The 20,130-nt window shown below is 38.9% G+C and overlaps 1 protein-coding gene across 1 annotated transcript in view; it reads left to right on the top strand.

Moving 5' to 3' along the window:
* LOC142970066 (CUB and sushi domain-containing protein 1-like) overlaps positions 1-20,130 on the top strand; it is a 362,809-nt gene that overhangs the window by 240,069 nt on the left and 102,610 nt on the right. The window contains exons 16-25 of the mRNA XM_076110217.1: positions 2,354-2,475; positions 2,754-2,826; positions 4,193-4,331; positions 5,184-5,371; positions 5,545-5,733; positions 10,126-10,242; positions 10,429-10,644; positions 11,239-11,427; positions 13,134-13,303; positions 18,612-18,768. Coding sequence (XP_075966332.1) covers positions 2,354-2,475; positions 2,754-2,826; positions 4,193-4,331; positions 5,184-5,371; positions 5,545-5,733; positions 10,126-10,242; positions 10,429-10,644; positions 11,239-11,427; positions 13,134-13,303; positions 18,612-18,768 — 1,560 coding nt within the window. The remainder of the gene's footprint in view (positions 1-2,353; positions 2,476-2,753; positions 2,827-4,192; positions 4,332-5,183; positions 5,372-5,544; positions 5,734-10,125; positions 10,243-10,428; positions 10,645-11,238; positions 11,428-13,133; positions 13,304-18,611; positions 18,769-20,130) is intronic.

The raw sequence follows: 20,130 nt of genomic DNA, 5'->3' as shown, positions 1-20,130 counted from the left end.
AAAGACAGATCAGGCATCTGTGCGCTGTTTCTCTAATTTGGCATTTTAATGCATATATGAATATCAATTGGTATTGCTCTGAGTATCAGTATCTGTTTATATGAATAATGTTGTGTAATGTAAATATAAACTTTGACACACCGTAATAAATGTTATTCATTTATTAGATTAAATTTAGGGGAAATATCTGTCACGTCTAAAGATTTACTTCATCGTAATGACAGCTATATTTAATGACATCAATGCTATATTTGGATAAGGGTGTTTTTAAATAGTGATTATCACTGTTGTACTGTTTACAAAACCATAATCACTATTACCTCATTTAAGAACATGTATGGTTCACATAATTTACTATCCACAAATGATTGTGTTTCTATAACAAATACTTATTTTCTTTTACTCAATTATGAAATTTAAGCCATACAGTTATATGAACAGTTATGATTCTGCTGTAATGCATCGCATTGTTTGTGATGGACTGCATTAACCACAGTGCATTGCTGAGCCGCTCTGAGCACGTACTGTATCAATTGGTGTAAAATGACTACAAAACACTTGGAACCAAGAAACAAGAATTCATTGTACACTAGGAAAACACCCTTGAAAAATCACACATTGCCAGTACAAAGCTACACCTCGCTATGCCCTCACTTGACAGAGCCCTTTTATACTTCATTTCCAACATATTGCTGTCAAAGTTAGAGGTCATTTCTTTATTTCTCTCTCTGTCCCATCACTGTTATTGTATCTCCGACAGGAGAATCACACACAGTCAACTCCAGGCTTTCAGGGAGCTCGAGGCTGCTGGCGCATAGAGCGGAAAATGCAAGGCACTCAGCAATACGAAAGCAGCGCGCAAAATGCTTCACTCATTGAAAACAATTGCAAGAAGCTGACCCGATCTGCTAAAATTCGTTTTGTCTGATCGGGGCCTTGTCCTGCCATTGACTGTGCTTGCTGCGTGAATGCTTACTCCTCACTCACTACTCTTAAAGAGCTGGTCCCCAGCCGCTGCTCTGCGGCCAGACACACAGTGGAGGAAAACAATAGACTATATTTCTCTGGGTAAAACATTTTGCTCACTTTTATTTTGGAACAGTATGTTAGGCTAACGAAACTACACACACAGCTGACTGCATCGCAGCCACTCAGCCGCTGCTCTGTGTCAAGAGACACAGTTGGTCCGTGCCTTTTTGATGGGCATCAACCTCCTGTTTATATGCATATTGTTGAAAAAAATAGACTTACGCCTGTGAGACAGACCGAAGAGAGAGTTGAAGACGCACACCTTTACAGAGCCAGCGCAGACATCTGCATTGATTCAAATTTAAAAAGAGAGCGTATCTGTTGAGTTGTGTCAATTCAGTCATGCAATATAGCCGTTGTAGACACACCTTGCGGAGATCTGCACTCAACTGAATGACAGTGTCTAGTACTGTGTTTTTTTCCCCCTTATTTTCTAAACCATCATATTGATCTCCATCTTTCACTCAGGCTTCTTCTCTGTTGCTTTGCTTGTCCATTCACACACAACCTTGTCTCACACTTCCTTTATCTGAAACAGTCACAGCACAATCTCTCTTCTCCGTCCTCTGAGTTAACACGTATCATTTGAATATTTTATGTATTGTCATTTTGCATCCCTCTCATCTTTTTATCCCTCCAATCTGTTCCACTACTTTCACATACTATGACTGGTGTGTGAAAGTTTGTATGGTTTTTGTTTGCCTTTGGTTTTTTCCAGTATGTGTGTATGTACAATCAAATATGTTTGCATTCATCTGGCGGTCTATGTAATATATGTGCAGATATTTTGCCCTTTCCTCTCTTGCTCTCATTTTTTCCATCTATCTTTATTTTTCTCTGTCTGCTCTCATTTCCTCTCCATCAGCAGCTAATCAACCTGAGATATGTCCAATCACTGGGCGTGTGCTCTGGGTGGGATCAGGTTAATCTCTGGAATAGGGATGATATAAGCTAAACATGACAGGGTTGAATCCACGTGAAGATAATTCCATTCCCATATTTCCATATCAGTAGAGATGTCACATTTACTGACAGTGATTTTCAAACTTTTTTTTTCTGGTAGAACCACATTTCGGGTATTCAAATAAATTGAAATACCTTGTTGTTCAAATTATCAAATATGCACATGTATTCTGAACCACTCCAACAATTCAAATATCCATGCTATGAGCGGTAGGCACAATGTGTGTTTTTTTCTTTTTTATCCGTCACATTTTCTTTGTTCTCATTCAGTTGCAACGAAATTTGGCTTTGTTTCGGTTAATTTAGTTCCTTGTCTGTTGGCTGCTATTTTAACTTTTCTCTCATTGTTATTTCTCTGTAGCATTTGGGCAGAATGAATGTCATGATCCAGGAGTTCCTGTCAATGGTCAAAGGTATGGTGACCAATTTCAGCTCGGCAGCTCTGTGGCTTTTCGCTGTGATCAAGGATTCATTAGGACACAGGTAAAGATCCGATATCTGTGTTAATCTACTATAATAAGGTGTTCACACAACATAAATACAGATGTTTATTAGAAGTATTAACATTATTAGCATGCCCATTGGGTGTTTGTAATATCAGTCGTAGTAAAATGCTGTTTACTCCCCTGTACTTAATTTGTCTCTGTATAAAAAATACTTGATTTACTTTATATTTATGTTAATTTCTTGATTTTGTTATTTTTTTTCTGCTTGTATCTTATCTTAAAATAAGTACTATACCTAAGTATCACTTTTTCCAGGGGTCTGATCAGGTCACTTGCATCATCCAGGATGGAAATGTTGTGTGGTCGGCGGCTGTACCTCGCTGTGAAGGTAAACACAACAGTTTACTTTGTACATGAGCAATGGGCAATTATTGAAAATGTTGGACTTGCCAGAATATAGGGTGACAAAGCAGTTTAAGTGTGCTTATACAACTTAGGCATTTCACTACATTTCCTCCTCTAATTGCTTTAGCCCCCAGCCTCCCCACACGTATTCAGCTTGTTTGCACGCATCTTTCACTCTCAACAATAATCTTAAATGAAATTGGCACAAGTTCTGCTGAAACTAATTCAGGGAGATGCATTCATTATATGCAGACTCCAGAGATGTATCCGTAGTGTGCAGATATGCTACTATTTAGAAGTAATAATAAATGGACAGCGAATGTGATTTTATTTTAATACTTTTTAAAGGGGAATGTTATCCACTGGCCTGTGAGAATTTGTATGTCTTTTTTGTATCCCCTCCATCTTGATTGTATTGTCTAAATGACATTATCAAATGTTGGCTGTTGTTAATAAATGGGATGGAGGAGACAATCCAATTGAATAGGGCTGTCACCTTATTAAATATGGAGTATGGGAAAATATTATCCCTCCCATTGGACGGGGAAGGATAATTATGTTTTATTTCTAGAATTACTTTCTCTCGTCCGTCCCATCCATGAGTACCACGGCTTCAGTGTGCACAAAGCGGGTAAAAGAAAAGTAATTTTCTTTAGCTTGCTGAAAATCTGGAGTTATGTTATCATTCAGAAGGATGAAGGTATCAGCAGCTTGAGAACAGAAGAAGCGTACGAGTGTAAAAGACAAGCCATTGCAAATTACATATCGGAGGAAGAGCACTGGATAATAAAAGGATTATGAACACCAGGTCTAAAGTTTATTTAAAAGGATGTTACTATACGTGCTAGACAGGCCAGTCCAAAACTCAAATACAGTAACAAAGTTATTAGGTATTTTATTTATATGGATTCCAAACTTAGCTGAAGCTAATTCTTGCATTTGAATGTGCTGTGATTTAGATTTTTGGACTTTTACCTATAAAGTGGACCTGCCAGCTATGCACAGTTCTTTGAGTTGCAGGAAATGAGGATCTGTTTTCTGGCATTATTTGATACATAAATATACTTGATTTAAATGATCACGCTCGAATTATTTTTGCCCTTTTTCCAACATGAGCAACTCAAATGTGTTTACTGTAGCACAAGATTGCCACAGCATATTTTCTGAAGGTAAATGTTTACGTATGAGCTCTATAAATTTAGAAAGGATTAGAGAGCTAACCGAAATTGGAAAGATGATGAATCTGCTAACTCAATGTGATATGAGCGTTGTGCTCATGCAATAATACTGTTGCAAGAAAAAGTGATTAATTTCTCTCCCTCTGTGGTTGTGTGTTTATTTCCCTGTAGCTCCATGTGGAGGCCACCTCACAGCTCCTACTGGTGTTCTGCTGTCTCCTGGTTGGCCCTCCTTTTATAAAGACTCTCTGAACTGCCAGTGGGTGATTGAAGCACAGCCAGACCATGCTGTGAAGATACACTTTGACAGGTTAGTGATTTGGTTATGTAGGCATAGAGAGGTTTGTTTAGGTCAGTTTCTCAGAATACTTGTCAGATTGTTAGTAAATGGATAACATGGTCATCTTGAAGCATGTCCGTTTTTTACACATTACATTATTAAGTTAGTCAGTCTATTAGTTGGTCAGTCTTTCTGAAACATTGTTAATCAGATATAGATATAGTTGTTGAGTTACTGCTGCAGTAAATAATTGATGTTGGCCTTTTGCACATTTTTCTCTGGAAACAAGCCACAGGCAGATGCAATGTAGCCTGAAATTGCTAAAGCTGAAATTTGACTTTTGGGGAATTGACGTAAAGGCAAAATTATCCTCATCGCCTATGAGGCAGGTCATTCAGAATTTGCACTGCATGTAAATGTCCTGTGCTGAGGCTAGTTAATTGTTCCGTTGGCTGGTTAGAGCAGTATGTGGTTTCCAACTCTTTGTTTTCTATCCAGGACAGGTAGTTCATTGCATTAATGTGATATTTTTCTTCTAAATCAGTTACTACTGTAATTTAAGTTTAAAATGATAACCAGCACCACTAACGGTTTCAAGATTAAAACTGGTTCTGAGTGCCCTTCAGACACAACTGTTGGTAATTGCTGGCAGAGACAAAAGTGTCCAGCTAGTTAGCTATAAAGGTAGTTATGTGGTTGTTTAAGTGCTCAGTTATTTAAATTAGCTGGTAGAATGTGAGTCAATCACTTTTGTTAGCTATGGGTTACATTGGCTGGTGTTTGGTGTACGCTGCACACATATTATGTATGCCTTATGAATGTTATCTCTGTGTATGCCAGGTTATTTTGCATGTTTTCTTTGTTGTTTGTGTGTCTGTCTAGGTTCCAGACTGAGGTCAACTATGACACACTGGAAATCAGGGATGGCCCCTCAACCTCTTCTCCCCTCATCGGTGAATATCACGGCACCCAAGCGCCTCATTTCCTGATTTCCACATCCAACGTCCTGTTCCTGTTGTTCATGACAGACAACAGCCGTTCTGCGGTGGGCTTCAGCATCAGATATGAAAGTAAGGCCGATTGACTGACTGATAGAAATGTTTGGTAGACACAAGATGAATTACTTGCTGGTACTCATATGCAGCAACATTTCTTTGTCCAAAAATGTGTGATTACCCCCTCCACACACACACATTCACCCTCTTGACTTGTGGTATTTCTGCTTGTGTGATGTGATTTTCAGGTGTGAAAATGGAGTCAGACGCTTGTCTTGATCCTGGTATCCCAGTCAATGGTCGTCGCCAAGGCAGCAACTTTTTCATTGGCTCCCGTGTCTCATTCACATGTGATCTAGGATACTCACTGAGTGATCAGGAGCCAATTGTTTGCGAGCACAATCATCAGTGGAGTCACGCTCTTCCCAGTTGTGATGGTGAGAATCTTTCTTTCTTTCATTTTTTGCCCTCTTGATGAAAACCTATAGTGAGCGGAAACCTTTTGTGTCCTTTATCCAAGAATTATGTGATAATGTGAGGAACGCAGTCACTTGATGGTGTTCCAGCACTGCACAATAAGATAAAGAATTATTGACTATGACTACTATCATTTAGGTATTTTCTTCAGATCATCCATTCCTCCATTATCTATATTGTAGCTGCTTATTTCATTTTAGTCACACTTAAAATATTTAAAGTAAATTGGCTTCTGACTTGTTTTAGCTGAGTTGCTGATGGTGACTGAGATATTAAAATGCCAGATTGCTGTCACCTTGGACGCGTTTTACCTGTGACACTGATCCCAAAGACAAGACATGAGGCAGATGCAGTTCGAAGTCACTCCATTTGGTACTCAGGCAGGCTTACATTTGGCAAAGAGTGACCAGCACCAAAGTCATGCTTACACGCATAATTGCCTCTGCTTTACCACAGTTGTATTGTCCACAGTAAACAACTATTTGCAATTCCCTTTTGGAAGCCACTAGCTGTGTGTTTGTTGTGTGTGAGATAAGTTGGAAGGTATTGCAGTTTCATACAATACTTAAATATCACAATACAGACAAATCAAATGACTTTACATGTCAAATTCAAACACAATGTCCAAGCAATCTACCATCTAAAATCACTCAACAACCTGGTAATTCGGCATTATCAGGTAAGCGGTATGCCTGCATTAATGCACGCTTGCTGTTTGAGGGTTTTATAGTCCTCTTCATTTTTCCACTAACTGATTTGGGATGGTCCTGAACATGACGGTCCCCTCTTCATGGACATAAAAACAGAAGTGGAGTGAGTAGAGCGATGTGGCTGAAAGACAGTTGAGTCAGATGCAGTGAGGAGAGCAGAGGGAGGTGCAGGTGTTCCTATAAGTAACTTTTTTCCCAGTCTTCTGCTTTTTTTTCCATTTCATTTGGTGTAACTGGCAGCCATAGTGTTAATTGTACAATCTATCCCCACTCCAGTGAATACACTAACAAAATGGTCCAAGTTGGACATCCAGCCTCAGTGAAATTATGCAGGTCAACAGGCACTACTGAAACAGATGCTCACTGACCATCGCAGCCCTTCTCATTCAGCATTTGCCCAAAGCTCACGCTATCATGGGAGATGAATACACAGCGTCTGATGATTCATTCTACCGATTGAAAAGAATCCAATTTGAAAGCCAAAGTCAGGATGTCTCAACTTGGGAGTGAGTTCATACCGAGGCAATCTATCTCACAGTCTCAGCCATAAGCAGTTTTAAACGGCCACAGTGACATTTTCAATTTTCAGCCAAGCATGCCACCTCACCAGACAGCTGTTACATTACAAGACACACTATTTCAGAACGGCACTTTTCTAAAATGGTGTGTAAGCCTTGACTAGAATATAATACATCATAGTTTGCTTTCAGAGAAGATCATAGGACCAGAATTATGTGTCAACTATGTTTTACCATGACTGGATTTTTGATTAATCAGATAATCATTGACTTTCAGTTTACCTAATTTGCATGTTGATTGGCGGTGGGAGGAAGACAGAATGAACACACGCAAACACAGAGAAAACTTGGAAAGTCCACTGGAAAGAAGTTGGACATCAATTTAAAGGAGAAAGGAAGTCATCTTTAATAACTCCCACAACAATACTCAAAGCAACTCATAGACACACATGGACACATTAACGACAATGATCTTATTTACAGTACAGTCTCAGAGGCACAGTTAACATTTCAACAGGAAAAGACAGCCTTTTTCTGCCATACCGACTGCATTACGCAGCCACCAAAATTCATTATTTTGACAATATTGTGTCTAAAAGAAAAAACAAAATGACATGTAGTTCCCCCGCAGGCGTGCAGAGATCGTTCCCTTTCAGTAATGCCGCAGTGTCTATTGGACCCAAACCGCTCGTCTTATTCCTGCAGGTCAGCTAAATCGCCAAATAGATAATACAGAACACTGGCTGCTCTTTTATGTGTCAGGGAGAATATAGAAGGGGCGCAGTGATATTTTAAAGCTTGCAGTTGGTGCCAGGACAACAACTTGTTAGAAGTGACCAAAGTCAAGTATCCCTTTTAGAAAAAACTGCAATGGCATCTTTTAAGAGGGAGATAATTAAAGCTTGAGAAAAACACGGAGGCAAGAAAGAGGAGGGAGTGTGCAGCTGAAGTCTGATGCTGTATGATATGTTTCTGTATTTACCTCTCTCCTGTCTGAAAAACAAGCTATCTTTCTGTGTGCACCCTAACAGGCAATAGATACAGTGTGCGCACAAAGAGGTGCACACGTGCCTCCCTCAACAAGGGTCATTTAGTCAGACAGTGTCCTAGTTTTAGCAGAATCATGATGGGAGTGAGAAGAAAATGGTTGTCGCAACACACACAAGACTGCTAGTCAGATAAAGAGTTGGAGAGCGGCTCTCATCACAGCTACTCAAGCTCTGTTGAAATGATATAATAGAGATGGAAGGAAAGACATTGACAGACAGAGAGATGTGGAGGGTGGAGAGGCGGAGACACAGAAGTTCTCTTTAAACACACTGGAATAGCTGCAGTGTGAACAAATAAGAGAAGCTTTAAAATCTGTCTCATAAAGTGTAATTAAAAAAAGAGCATATTCCCAAATCACCAAATGAATCATCACACTGTTTATTTTAGAAGATTAAAGGGAAATCTGTGCACCAATATACTGTATATATATATATATATAAACCTTCAAGAATCAGACAGGAGGGACTTCACAAGAGTGAAGAAAAGAATTGCATTGTCTCTGTTTTCAGTTTATATAAGTCTGGGATGTGTTTGTTTCATAGGCAAGAAAAACACTCCGTTTTTATTTTAATGTCAGTCAAGCACCTTGAAGCACTTAAATTGAATTAAATGTAACTGAATTGAGCTGAATATAATTGAATGGGATGGAGGCACACTGAGAGAGAACAAAAAGTCAACATATTATCTTAGCTCAACAGTCTGTAATGCACCGCGAGCCCTCTTTGACTCTCCATTACGCTACTATAGTATTTTCCATTCTGCTCGATCCCAAATGAGTTTGTCCTGTCCATATCAGTGGTGTGGCTCTGTGTGGAGGCTAGGTGCCTGGTAGCACATACACCAATTCTTCAATCTTTTTAAACAAACCACTCTCTCTTTGTAAGAGTGCTTTGTCTTCTTTTCGTTTCTATATTAACTGCGTCTTTGGCCTTCACTCTTTGTTTCTCTCTCTGTAGCTGTATTCAGAATCTGCATTTTTTTTACCTTCAAGACCTTTCAGTTCATGTTATATACTGTATTTTGGGGACACAGACAATAACATGATGTTCCTTCGTCACACATGTGATTATTTGATGATATCTTGGACACACCATAGTCAGTAGTTATGTGAAAATGTTGTGATGCCTATGTTAATCTAGGCATCTAAAATAATTCAGGTGGTTATAGGTTATAAGGCAGTGCCAAGGCAGTGTCTACGAGCTGCTGGCTCAGGCCATGTTGAGAGCTGTTGAGAGGCAATCAAAATGCTCCCAATCTCATATCTTGCACCTTTAACCTGTCCGGACCACAACCTTATTGTTTTGGTTCACTCTCACTGCTTTCATGGTATCATTTCCATAACAGGCAGCTGTTTTCAGTTAAAAAAACAACAACATGAAACCTACTGTACACTGTCTGCTCAGCATCAACTGTAGGACACAGTTAGCAACTAGCTGGTGAATATAATGGACCATTTAGCAGCTAAACAGCCAGAAATGTCCCTCAAGAGTTGGTGGAGATCCAGACTGAGCTAAAAGACAATGAATATTGGACTCGCAGTTAGGTGGCAAGAATGACAACTCCAAATGAATAATAATGCTGCTCTGTAACTCCTGGATGTGTAAATATGCAACTGTTTACTAAGGTGATGATATGTCAGTGTCGTGTTCACAACTTGAACACAACATTTGCCCCCAAATGGCCGAAAGACCTGCAAGTTATTGCAGGTTTAATAAGAAACGCAGTTGGGAATTGAGAATGAAGCTACAGCTGTCTCTTCTCATTTCTCCCTCCTATAATTATCTTCATATCTGGGGAAAAATAGTTTTTTACATAAAGCCCATACTGACACATGTTCAGTTCACAAAATTACATTTTCAATATTTTAAATTTTGCAGGTCTGCAGATAAAATAAAAAGGTTTAATGTGGTTAAGTTCCAGTTTGTTAACTACGATAGGACTTTAAGAGCAAACTAATCTTACATTATGTGATAACCTCTTAACTGGACTCAATATATGTCTATAATTTAGGTAAATATGAATTTCTTCTCCTTTTCTTTTCCCCCATTCTCTATCTCTCACTTTCTCTCTATAGCCCTTTGTGGAGGTTATGTCTATGGTAAAATAGGGATGATTCTGTCTCCTGGCTTTCCTGACTTTTACCCCAATTCTCTTAACTGCACCTGGACTATAGAGGTGTCTCATGGCAAAGGTAAGAACACACATACATTTACACATTGCATTTACACTCAATATGTTGCTGGATATGTGTTTCTGGTTTGGTGTCTGTGTTCATGTTCTGCCATTTATGTTTCTGTGATTAATTGCGTATCTGTCCATCCATTCATGCAACCATCTGTCCATTCGTCCATTCGTCCATTCATCCATGGATTTCTAGGAGTCCATCTGGTTTTCCACACGTTCCATCTGGAGGAGAACCATGACTACCTTTCCATCACTGAGGACAGCAACTTCCAGGTTCCAGTAGCTCGACTCACTGGCTCAGTGCTTCCCCCTAGCGTCAAAGCGGGGCTCTATGGAAACTTCAGCGCTCAGCTACGTTTCATATCAGATTTTTCGATGAGTTATGAAGGATTTAATATTACTTTTTCTGGTAAGAAACCAATTTTTGTTAACAGTCAGAAAATCAACCTAAAAGCTTTCTTACTCTATTTACAGAATAGACCTAACCTGCCTTTTTAGCCAGACATCGAGACTGAGACTGAACTGATATCATAAACAACGATGGCAGAATAATGTGCCATATTAGCAGATCAGAATACAACTATATAAAGTAATCCTGAGGTTGACAAAACATTTAATTGTAGTTTGAAGGTTCTTTGTCAAACCGTAACAGATACAATAGATGTACACACCAATTGTAGGCATTTTTAGGCTGATTCATGTTCTAATCATTGTCATAGAGCTGTGCTGTGCAAAGCTGTAATGGGAAATAACCCACTTTGTACTTTGCGGTTGGTAAGAATCACAGTTTTCTTTTCACCAACTGCCACAAGGGGCAACGTTGAGGCCATACAAATATGACTTCTTAGCTACCATGCTATCAATTTGGTCTCAGGTCTCACACCACAATTTCTTTCTATTGACCTTGTATTTCTTAATCTAGCCTTACTATTAACGCAGTTCCTGTACGTTTCGCACCTCTCTGACTCCTCAACAATATTATTTATGTCTCATGGCTGTATAGAATACGACTTAGAGCCATGTGAGGATCCCGGCGTACCGGCGTACAGCAGGAGGATGGGATTCAGATTTCAAGTTGGCGACTCGTTGGCCTTCACTTGTTTGGCTGGCTACCGACTTGAGGGGGAGAGCAAGATAACTTGTCTGGGAGGAGGTAGACGAGTCTGGAGCAACATACTACCAAGATGTATAGGTGAGACAAACTCACTAACTTGTGTCTCACTGAAAATGAAAAATCATTGACACTGCAGCCAAAGCAATCAGGCTATAATTACAGACATGTGGGTGTCCAGATTGTCAGCATTACACTGTATAGTCATGGACCTTTCCTTATACAACATTATTTTATTCATATATACAAGTAGTGGTGTTGAAATTAGCCTTTCAAAAGTGTTTCTGCTTTCAATATTTATAGTTTTCATCTGTTATAAATAACTGGCTGCTTGTAAAATAGAACTTTCAAATCATCTTTTTCACCATAGGAATAAACCTAAAGTCTCAGCATTTTCTTGGTTATAATTCACCAGTATTTTATTGCTGACACAAAGGTAATTTACTATTATTTGACTGGTTGACAGTTGGCTTTATTTGCCAGGATTTGTCTGTTCGCAGGTTGTAATTTGCTGTTATTTGATGAGTATCAGTGTTTCCTTGGATGCTGCTGGTAATTTATGAGAGTCTGACTGTTGGCTAATGGATATTTTCAAGCCCCAAAAAAGACAAGACCGGAAATGCTGTAATAGCAGCTGGCAACATTCAGTTGGTTCATCTCTCCCTCTATTTCTTTCCAAATGTCCCTCTCTTTAGCACTCTGTCTCTCTTTCTAACAGCTTCTCGTTGTCTCCCTTTGTCTTTAGACAGTCCTTGGGTAGATAATTAGAGCATTAGCTGCTATATGAAGAGTGTTAATACTGTGTCTTTTGTTACTCCCCTTTTCCCTTTTCTAATTTTACTCGGCATACTTTCAAAAGGCCCATGTCTGTCTTGGTTCCTATGCTATCTACTCTTATTTTCCACCTCTTCCAGCTCTCTCTTTATCCCTTTCTTCTCCCCCATTCACTACCCTGTATTTTCTCACTCACTCTCTCTATAGTTTTGTCCTCACTTTCAAAATATTTTCTGAAGAATTGCTTTTAACATTCTTGAATATATACTTCATATCTCATACCCTAATCTGCTTCTAAAACTGCAGAACACAGTTTTCAAAAATGTTTTAAATTTGTTCAGATTTGATAAACTCTGCATCATTTTTCCCCTTCGTTTTCTTCTCAGTGAGTTCCACATTGTTCCACACCGGCTTCTCTCTTGTCTATGTCATTACTTCCATCTGCTCTTTCTCTCTTCCAAGTACTGGTGGTCCTCCTCAGTGGGAGTTAAAAGCCTGCCTTTATCCTAACTCCATTTGCATATGACAAAACTCTATTTGCACAGAGTACCACTTATTTTAATTCCTAAACTTTGATAGGCACTGCACCTGCTAGATAATTCTGTATAATTTATATGAAACACTTTTTCAAGCAAACTTATCCTGCCCTGCTTTTATGCAAATATTTTCATTTTGCTCCCCTTTTAATCTTTTGCAGTTTATGTTTAATTGCTTTCCTTTTGCGTTTTGCGTTTTGCATTTCCTCATCCTTGTCTTAATTGTCCTTTCAGACAAGTGCTTTTAAGCTGTTATACTGTATGAGTTATTGTCACTATCGTCATTATTATTATCAAGCATAAGGTTTGTGGTTAGACTTTATGTGCTCTTCTCAAATCTGATGTTGAATTGGGTGTCCTCTCTGTTTTTTTGTACAATAAGACAACCCAGATTTTCTGGCTGCTCAAAGATAATTAGGTAGAAATGCTATGATCTTGATCCACACTGTCCCTGCCCCCTTTACTCTCTTGCTGTAGCGGAGTGTGGAGCTTCCTCACTAGGACCAGAAGGCGTTCTGCTCTCTCCTAACTTCCCCTCCAACTACGATAACAACCACGAGTGCATCTACCGCATCACCACCGAAAAGGGCAAAGGAATCAGGCTGAAAGCTGAGAGCTTCTCGTTGCAAGACGGAGACTATCTCAAGGTATGCACACACACACACACACACACACACACACACACACACACACACACACACATAAGTATGACAAAGCTTTTCCCAATCAGGTGGTAAAAAATACATAAATACATACAGTGTTTACAGATTCAGAGACACATGCACAGGATTACAGTCATAATCAAAAGCTGTCTATATGCAAAGCACATATATGTTTGAACAGATTATTATGTGTTTGGTTTATTACCAAATGTGCTGAAAAGAAAGCAATAATTGAGTTGTGGATGCTGGCATGATCATGAGCACAGTAACATGATGTGCTGGGGAAGAAAAATAAACCACAAGTGTTTGTTGTTGTGATCGCACACTTTAAGATATATGATCAAGGATCTGTTATTAAAATTGTCATGTACAACACATTTCCATCAGTGCTTCATCAGGCAGTGGATTACATGTGTGCAACCATCTTTCTGTTTTAACAACAAAGTAATTCTTCATTTTGGCTTCAAATGGCAGAGTACCGAAGTATAATAATCTCTCTGGTGACATGATTTCAGATATCATTCAGCAATATAACAAGAAACATCATAATATTCAACCTAGTTTCAATTAATAATAGCCATGAAGTGGCTTCCTATAAGCACAGTGCTAATCAAGAGGTTCAGCAACCTGCATGATGCCGGAACAATTTGAACACATATTTCAGGGACGTTTCCATGCTTTGATTGCTCCCTTTTCTGTGTTTGACACAAAAGCAAAGAAATGCCTTGAATAACAATTTCTCATCTATACATTGTAGGTTTTTTTTGTTGCAATCCTCTCAGCCCATCCCTTGTACAAGCTTTTATCCAAGCCAAGCACACCTGGTCCAATTAAGATATCAGGGAAGTGTAATCTATAATTACGTATATGAGGTGCACAGGAAAAAGGCTTGAGTGAAAACTTGAACGACAGCAGGAGCTTTGAGTCTTGGTTGAGCCAGTATGTAGCTAAATTGTATTAGCAAGGTGCGCCCTAGATGTTTGATGTGTTAAACATTGTAAGAAGCCGTAACATCCCTGCAGGGGTTTATTATCCATGTTCTCGATTAGTGCTGATGGTGCTCCTGCTGCAGTGGCCATCCACGGCTGAATGAATACTTGGCAAACAGAAGCACAAAGTGATCCATTCAGCCTCTGTTAACCCTCTAACAAACCCACTAGAGTGTATTATTGTTGTATTTAGGTTAACCTTGGTTTTTATACACTTTTATTGAGTGTGATATGTGGTAAGACTAAGTAAATAAAATAGCTATAGAGTAGACATGTATTTTTATCTTAATTTTTTATTTGCACAAACATATGACTTTATAAAATCAAGATAAAAGGAGAGGTCAAGAAGCCACAGGCTTATACAGCAGACCTACAAATCAACAAAAGGAGAAAAACAAACAATAACAAAAAAGGAAAAAGAAACCAAGCTTGCATATTTTTTTTAAATACATTAAGAAGCACACAAAATAAGCAAAAAAACAAACCAATTAGTAAACAACAATCTAATAAAAACAAATAAATACATGAAAAACAATACCCGGAAAAGGAAGAAGAAAACACGTCAGGAGAAAAATTTGAAATCATGTGAATTGTTTAAAATGTTCTAAGTATACTGAAAACGGGTTATTTGGCATTCCATATCTGTACACCACAATATCTGTAATATCCGCCCATATCGGTATTGGTCATTTCAATTTAAGAAGTTGATGATTGTAGAGAAAAAGGCAAGAACATATATTTATGCATGTCTGATGAATATTTATGTCATATACTGAAATCATTTTCACTTTCCTGAATAGTGGAACAAAACAGTATTATTCACACAATGTGTAAAACTGCCTGTATGCCAGCTTGTGTTCCATGACTGCGTCAAAAAATGATTTGTATTTAGACATATGCCTCAACTATCAATGTTTGTTTTGTTACAAAAAACACCATATTTACTGAGCATGTAATGTCAGTTGTAATTGGTGTGATATGCACTTGAACGCACTGCTACAAGTTTGACATGCAATGTGTTCTTATGGTTCTTCTCACAATATATACTGTATAAAGGGAAATTCATTTGATGTGCATACCCGTATACATCATCGGATGTGCATACATTTGTACGTTTTAAATACAATGAGAATTACAGATGTTCCCAAGTCTCATAATTCCTCATAAATCCTCTCTCAGGTCCATGTGCCCACTTGAGTGTCCGTCAGGAGCAGCTCTGTGATCTGTTTTACAGTCTTGATGCTGTCCTACAGACATCGTCTAAAACATTTTCAGCTCACAATGTCTCCAAGCGGTATTAGGCCTGAGGGCATGGTTAAGCCAGTATGTGGTTAGTGTATTATCAGTATAAGACCTAGAGCATAGGCTGAGCCTGTCTGTGGGTAGATTGTAGTAGCAGGGCTCTCCCTGACTTTCAGAGAGGTATAACAGAATCGTAAAGGGGGGAAATGTTCCCAGTAGGATAGATACAGTGTTAAAGACAAATCCCTTAAAGGAAAGGAACGTGTCATCAAGATGGTTAACAGAAGTAAACATGCTTAAATACTACTTATGCAGTATATTCCATCAAAGCCTTAAAAAAGGCATGAAGAAAAGCCTTCTGAGGTTTTCTTTACTTTCCAACATGCTTTGCTTTACACAGCAGACCCCCTCCCAGTTAAAAGTGTCATTGTCTCTGTAATTCAACAAAGGGATGCAAACACCAAGACTGGAGAGCAGAGCTTCTTTCAAATTATGATTGTTCTTCACAAGGCATTTGACATAGTATTTACTGTAATAAATTGATTCCTTATGAGAGAATAACAGAAAGAGAGGAATATAATTCAGAGAATGACTCGAGATCACAAAAGTTAATGAGGATGCACTGGATGCTAACATAGCAATCAAAAAGTCATGGGAGGCCCCAAGACTGATTGCAAGAATGACAAACAATGTTCAACATAGGGCACACAACATTATTAGATTATTGGCTTCAGTTTGGCTTCAAATTACTGATAACAAATAACATTTTTAATTAGATGATAAAGTATGTTTTTCTTTGCAGTCATTTCCCCTCCCTGTACAATCCAACCGCTGCAATACAGTGCCGTATGGTGATGTACATGCAGTACAGTATGTACAACACTCTGATGTTTATACAACACACGTTTGACCAGTAAGGCATTTGTTATATGTAATATGTAGGCATTGGCAGTAAAAATAGTTAAGTGGCCTCTGCATTTTTTCCCTTCTTTGTGTAATGGGCATACCAGCTAAATGAGGCTGCTAGCATAGCTATTAACCTTTGGTCTGATAAATTATGTAGAAAAAACCAACAAAATCAAGCAGTTTGGACTAACACATTTTTCACTCTAACATCCGTCATTTAAAAAATATAGGGTACAGTCAAAAATGATTATGTTAAAAAGTAGTAATTATGCAAAATATAGAAGGTGCTTGATGTGATGAGATTAGTTGTACTATCGGCATCTTGTGTGATGGTATGGAAATGTATTATAATGTACAACATGTCTATTAATTACAATATTTCCAAAGAATTTGCAGAAAGCATAGTGGAAACTAAATTTAACTGGAAAGAAAGCCCCAAAGTGCCACATAGGCTAGCAATTAGCATGCCACTCCCCAGGCTAACAGCATTGGAGCTAATGCATGTTACTGCAGCTGAACACAAACCATTTGTTCGACAGTTCCAGCAAGCTTTAGGCTAAAATATCCTCTAACATATGAACCAGCTCATTACAGTTTTGCTACTTGCTAAGTTTTGCCCTGGCACTTGTTAAAGAAAGGGCTAGCAGAGCTCAAAACCCCTAAAAATGTCCTCTACAGTGCTTGACCAAATTTACTCAGATGTATTCCAGCCCTGAAGAAAAACGAGAGGGTGAGACAGAAACAAAGTAATTGTGTGCAGGAATTGTGCAATGAAAATAAAGGTGGTTAGCGAGAAAGGGAGAGAGTAAGAAGTAAGAGAGAGGAGGGGTGGCAGGTGGTGACATGTTGATTTATGAGCTGCAGGGCTTTTCATTAACCATACGGAATTTTACTGAAACAGAGAGGAGGAGAGAACGATAGAGAGAAAGCAAGAGAGAAACAGAATGTAAGAGAGAGAGACAGACAGACAGCAAGCTGCAAAATTGGGGGACACGAACATATATAATTTGTGGGTGGCAGGGAGGTAGGAACAGGGAAGGAAAAACAAGTTTAGGGGAGTAATGCTACAAATACCACTCTGATTTTCTTTTTACTTTTAAACACACATTACACTCACATTTTCCTTTCCCATGTCTCTCTATCTTTGTCAGATTTATGAACATACTGTAGCTACTTTGGTTTCACGAAGAGGTGTCTCTTCTGACTGGCAGTCGAGATACACAGTACATCACTTTAGCCTTTTTTATTTTTTGCATTCCTGCCACCTGCAGACCCGTCACCACCAATCTGTGGAAATGTCCCAGGCTGCAAAATATAAGCATGGACAGTTCACATTTATACACCAGCTGTGCGATAGCATTATGAAGTACTCCAGAGTGCTAATTCTCCCTTCACACTGCAGTAAAAAATAGACTGCACTTCTTTACTGAAGTCTCCACTGTCCACATTACAGCTGCATTCAGATATTTTTGACCACTAGCAGAAAAAGGTTTCTCTAACCTCTTCTGCTGTACAGTATGTTAGCTTACTTGAGTTTCAAATAAATAAAATAAATCTGTTAGCTGTGTATTGAGTCATGTTTTGAAGAAAACACAGGTATAGAAGATACTGTAGTGTGCACATATTTGGCAAGTGAAAATGCTGCTGTAGTGATTTGTGCACATCAACCGTTCAATTGGACACTGTTACACTCTGCCCAACTTTCTTGTGTTGCCAAGTTGCAGAGATCTTTCTGGCAGCCATTACTGTACTCTCAGTGTCCACTTGTCTCACAGTGCTCATTTGAAATAAATGACTTCCAGTTGTCGTGTCTGTTGCTTGTGCTGCCTCTGTGAGCGTACAGCTACAGGTTGCTGATGACGATAAGAAAAATTCTAAGGAGACCAAAAAGAAAGATTGAATCTAGCATTTGAATGACTCACTGTGTGTTGCAGAGGGGAGGCACAGGCAATACACCAGTGCCCTGCAATTTCGGTTTTAGGACTGACCACATTTTGTGGTGTTCTTTTTTCCAGACCAGGTCAGCGATGCACTGTTCATCTGAGTTCTGTCACATTGTCGTTAATTAAATTGGTAGATCTGCACCCACAACCTCCACAAACACTTTTGATGCATGTTTTCATTCATGTTCTGTGGTCCTGTGCTTGGATTGACAGGTGAACGATGGAGAAAACACTTCATTCCGTCTCCTTGGCAACTTTACACATGATGGCATGATGGGTCCTGTCATCAACAGTACGTCCAATCGCCTGTGGCTTGAGTTCAACAGCAACGCCTCTGGAACCAATCAGGGCTTTCGCCTCAAATACACAAGTGAGTTGTTCTTAGAAAGTTTGAAGTGGCAAACCTCAAGATTTCAGTCTGGTTGATTTTGAATTTCTGTTTCAGTGAAATCAATAGAATTGTGCTTAGAGTTTAGCAGTCTAAGTATTTCGTTGATACATGAGCTTCAAATTTTCAGAATTGTGTTTGTAGTAAAAATATTTGTGTATACACAACGGAGAAAAACTTTATTGGGCCGTTCACATTTTGGGTCTGAAAATGCTTGGTAAACATCAGCTGTGCCACTTTAATTTTTTCATCCAAGGTGTGCTGGGAAGGTTGGGTCCCGCTGTACTAAGCAACCAAAACCTGCACTCTGCGATGATGATGATGAAGTTGCGGTAATTTAGCTGTAAGCCTCACTGACTCAACCAAACAAAGTCAAAACAGAGATAAATTGTTTTCCAGCACCCTAAATCTCTCACAGCAGCTTTGCTGTTTGATTTGATTGATTGTTTGATTTTGAACCGGATGTTATGGTGTCATTGGAAGGAAACGGTGAAACAAGTAAAATATTCCGTGGGACAGACCGTAAAGCTCTGGATAGTCCTGAACTAAAAGGATTACCTTCTCATATATATATATATATATATATATATATTTATATATAGTTACCGTCGACTAATATTTACGGAGGACGGAAAAGGTATCTGCAGGCTGTGATTGGTTATTCCTTGTCACATGTCATGTGGTGCGCGCTGCAGAGATCCAAAAGTTAAACTATTTCTATCTCCGGGCACAACCATCGTGCCCTGAAAAACAGAGCTTGGGAGTGTTTGGGCGCAGTGACGGTTTCGTTCTCGCTTTTGAGCATCTTCATTGACAACAATAGATTTGAAGGCACAAAAAACGGGCCATGTGAACGGCTCCTAATACCGAATCGTTTCCAAGAAGGTTGCCACAGACACCCATTTCATAATACTGAAAAAATATAAATTGCAATACTTTCATCAGTGGACCATAGGGCTCAATCACCATTCCTTTACCTCCATCGTCTATAGACATTCATTCATTAAATGAAAATCTTCAAGATTGCTGCTTTACCTTAGGATCAACTAATTACAAACTGCACAGCAATAAAGATTGTTTTCTATATCTAATGGTACAGCCATGCTGTGTTTAGGTGTGGCTAAAGAAAGAAAGCAACCCTCTCTCCCTCTCACACAGACACACACTCATAGTTTTCCACATGCACACGAATGCACACAAACAGTAATTTCCTAGATTTTAAGTAGCTCATCATGAAGGTCCTTGTAAGGAGATGTTTTTAATTGAAAACTAGAGTGGTAGTGATTGTGTTAGATTGCACTCATGAATATATCCTCCATCTGTCCTGTGCCTCAGTCAAGTGAT

This window comes from Anarhichas minor, unplaced genomic scaffold (genome assembly GCF_050575085.1).
Source record: "Anarhichas minor isolate MPS153535 unplaced genomic scaffold, ASM5057508v1 ptg000042l, whole genome shotgun sequence".
Taxonomy (NCBI): domain Eukaryota; kingdom Metazoa; phylum Chordata; class Actinopteri; order Perciformes; family Anarhichadidae; genus Anarhichas; species Anarhichas minor.
Note: the sequence above shows the minus strand (reverse complement) of the source record. Positions and strands in the feature narration are given on the sequence as shown.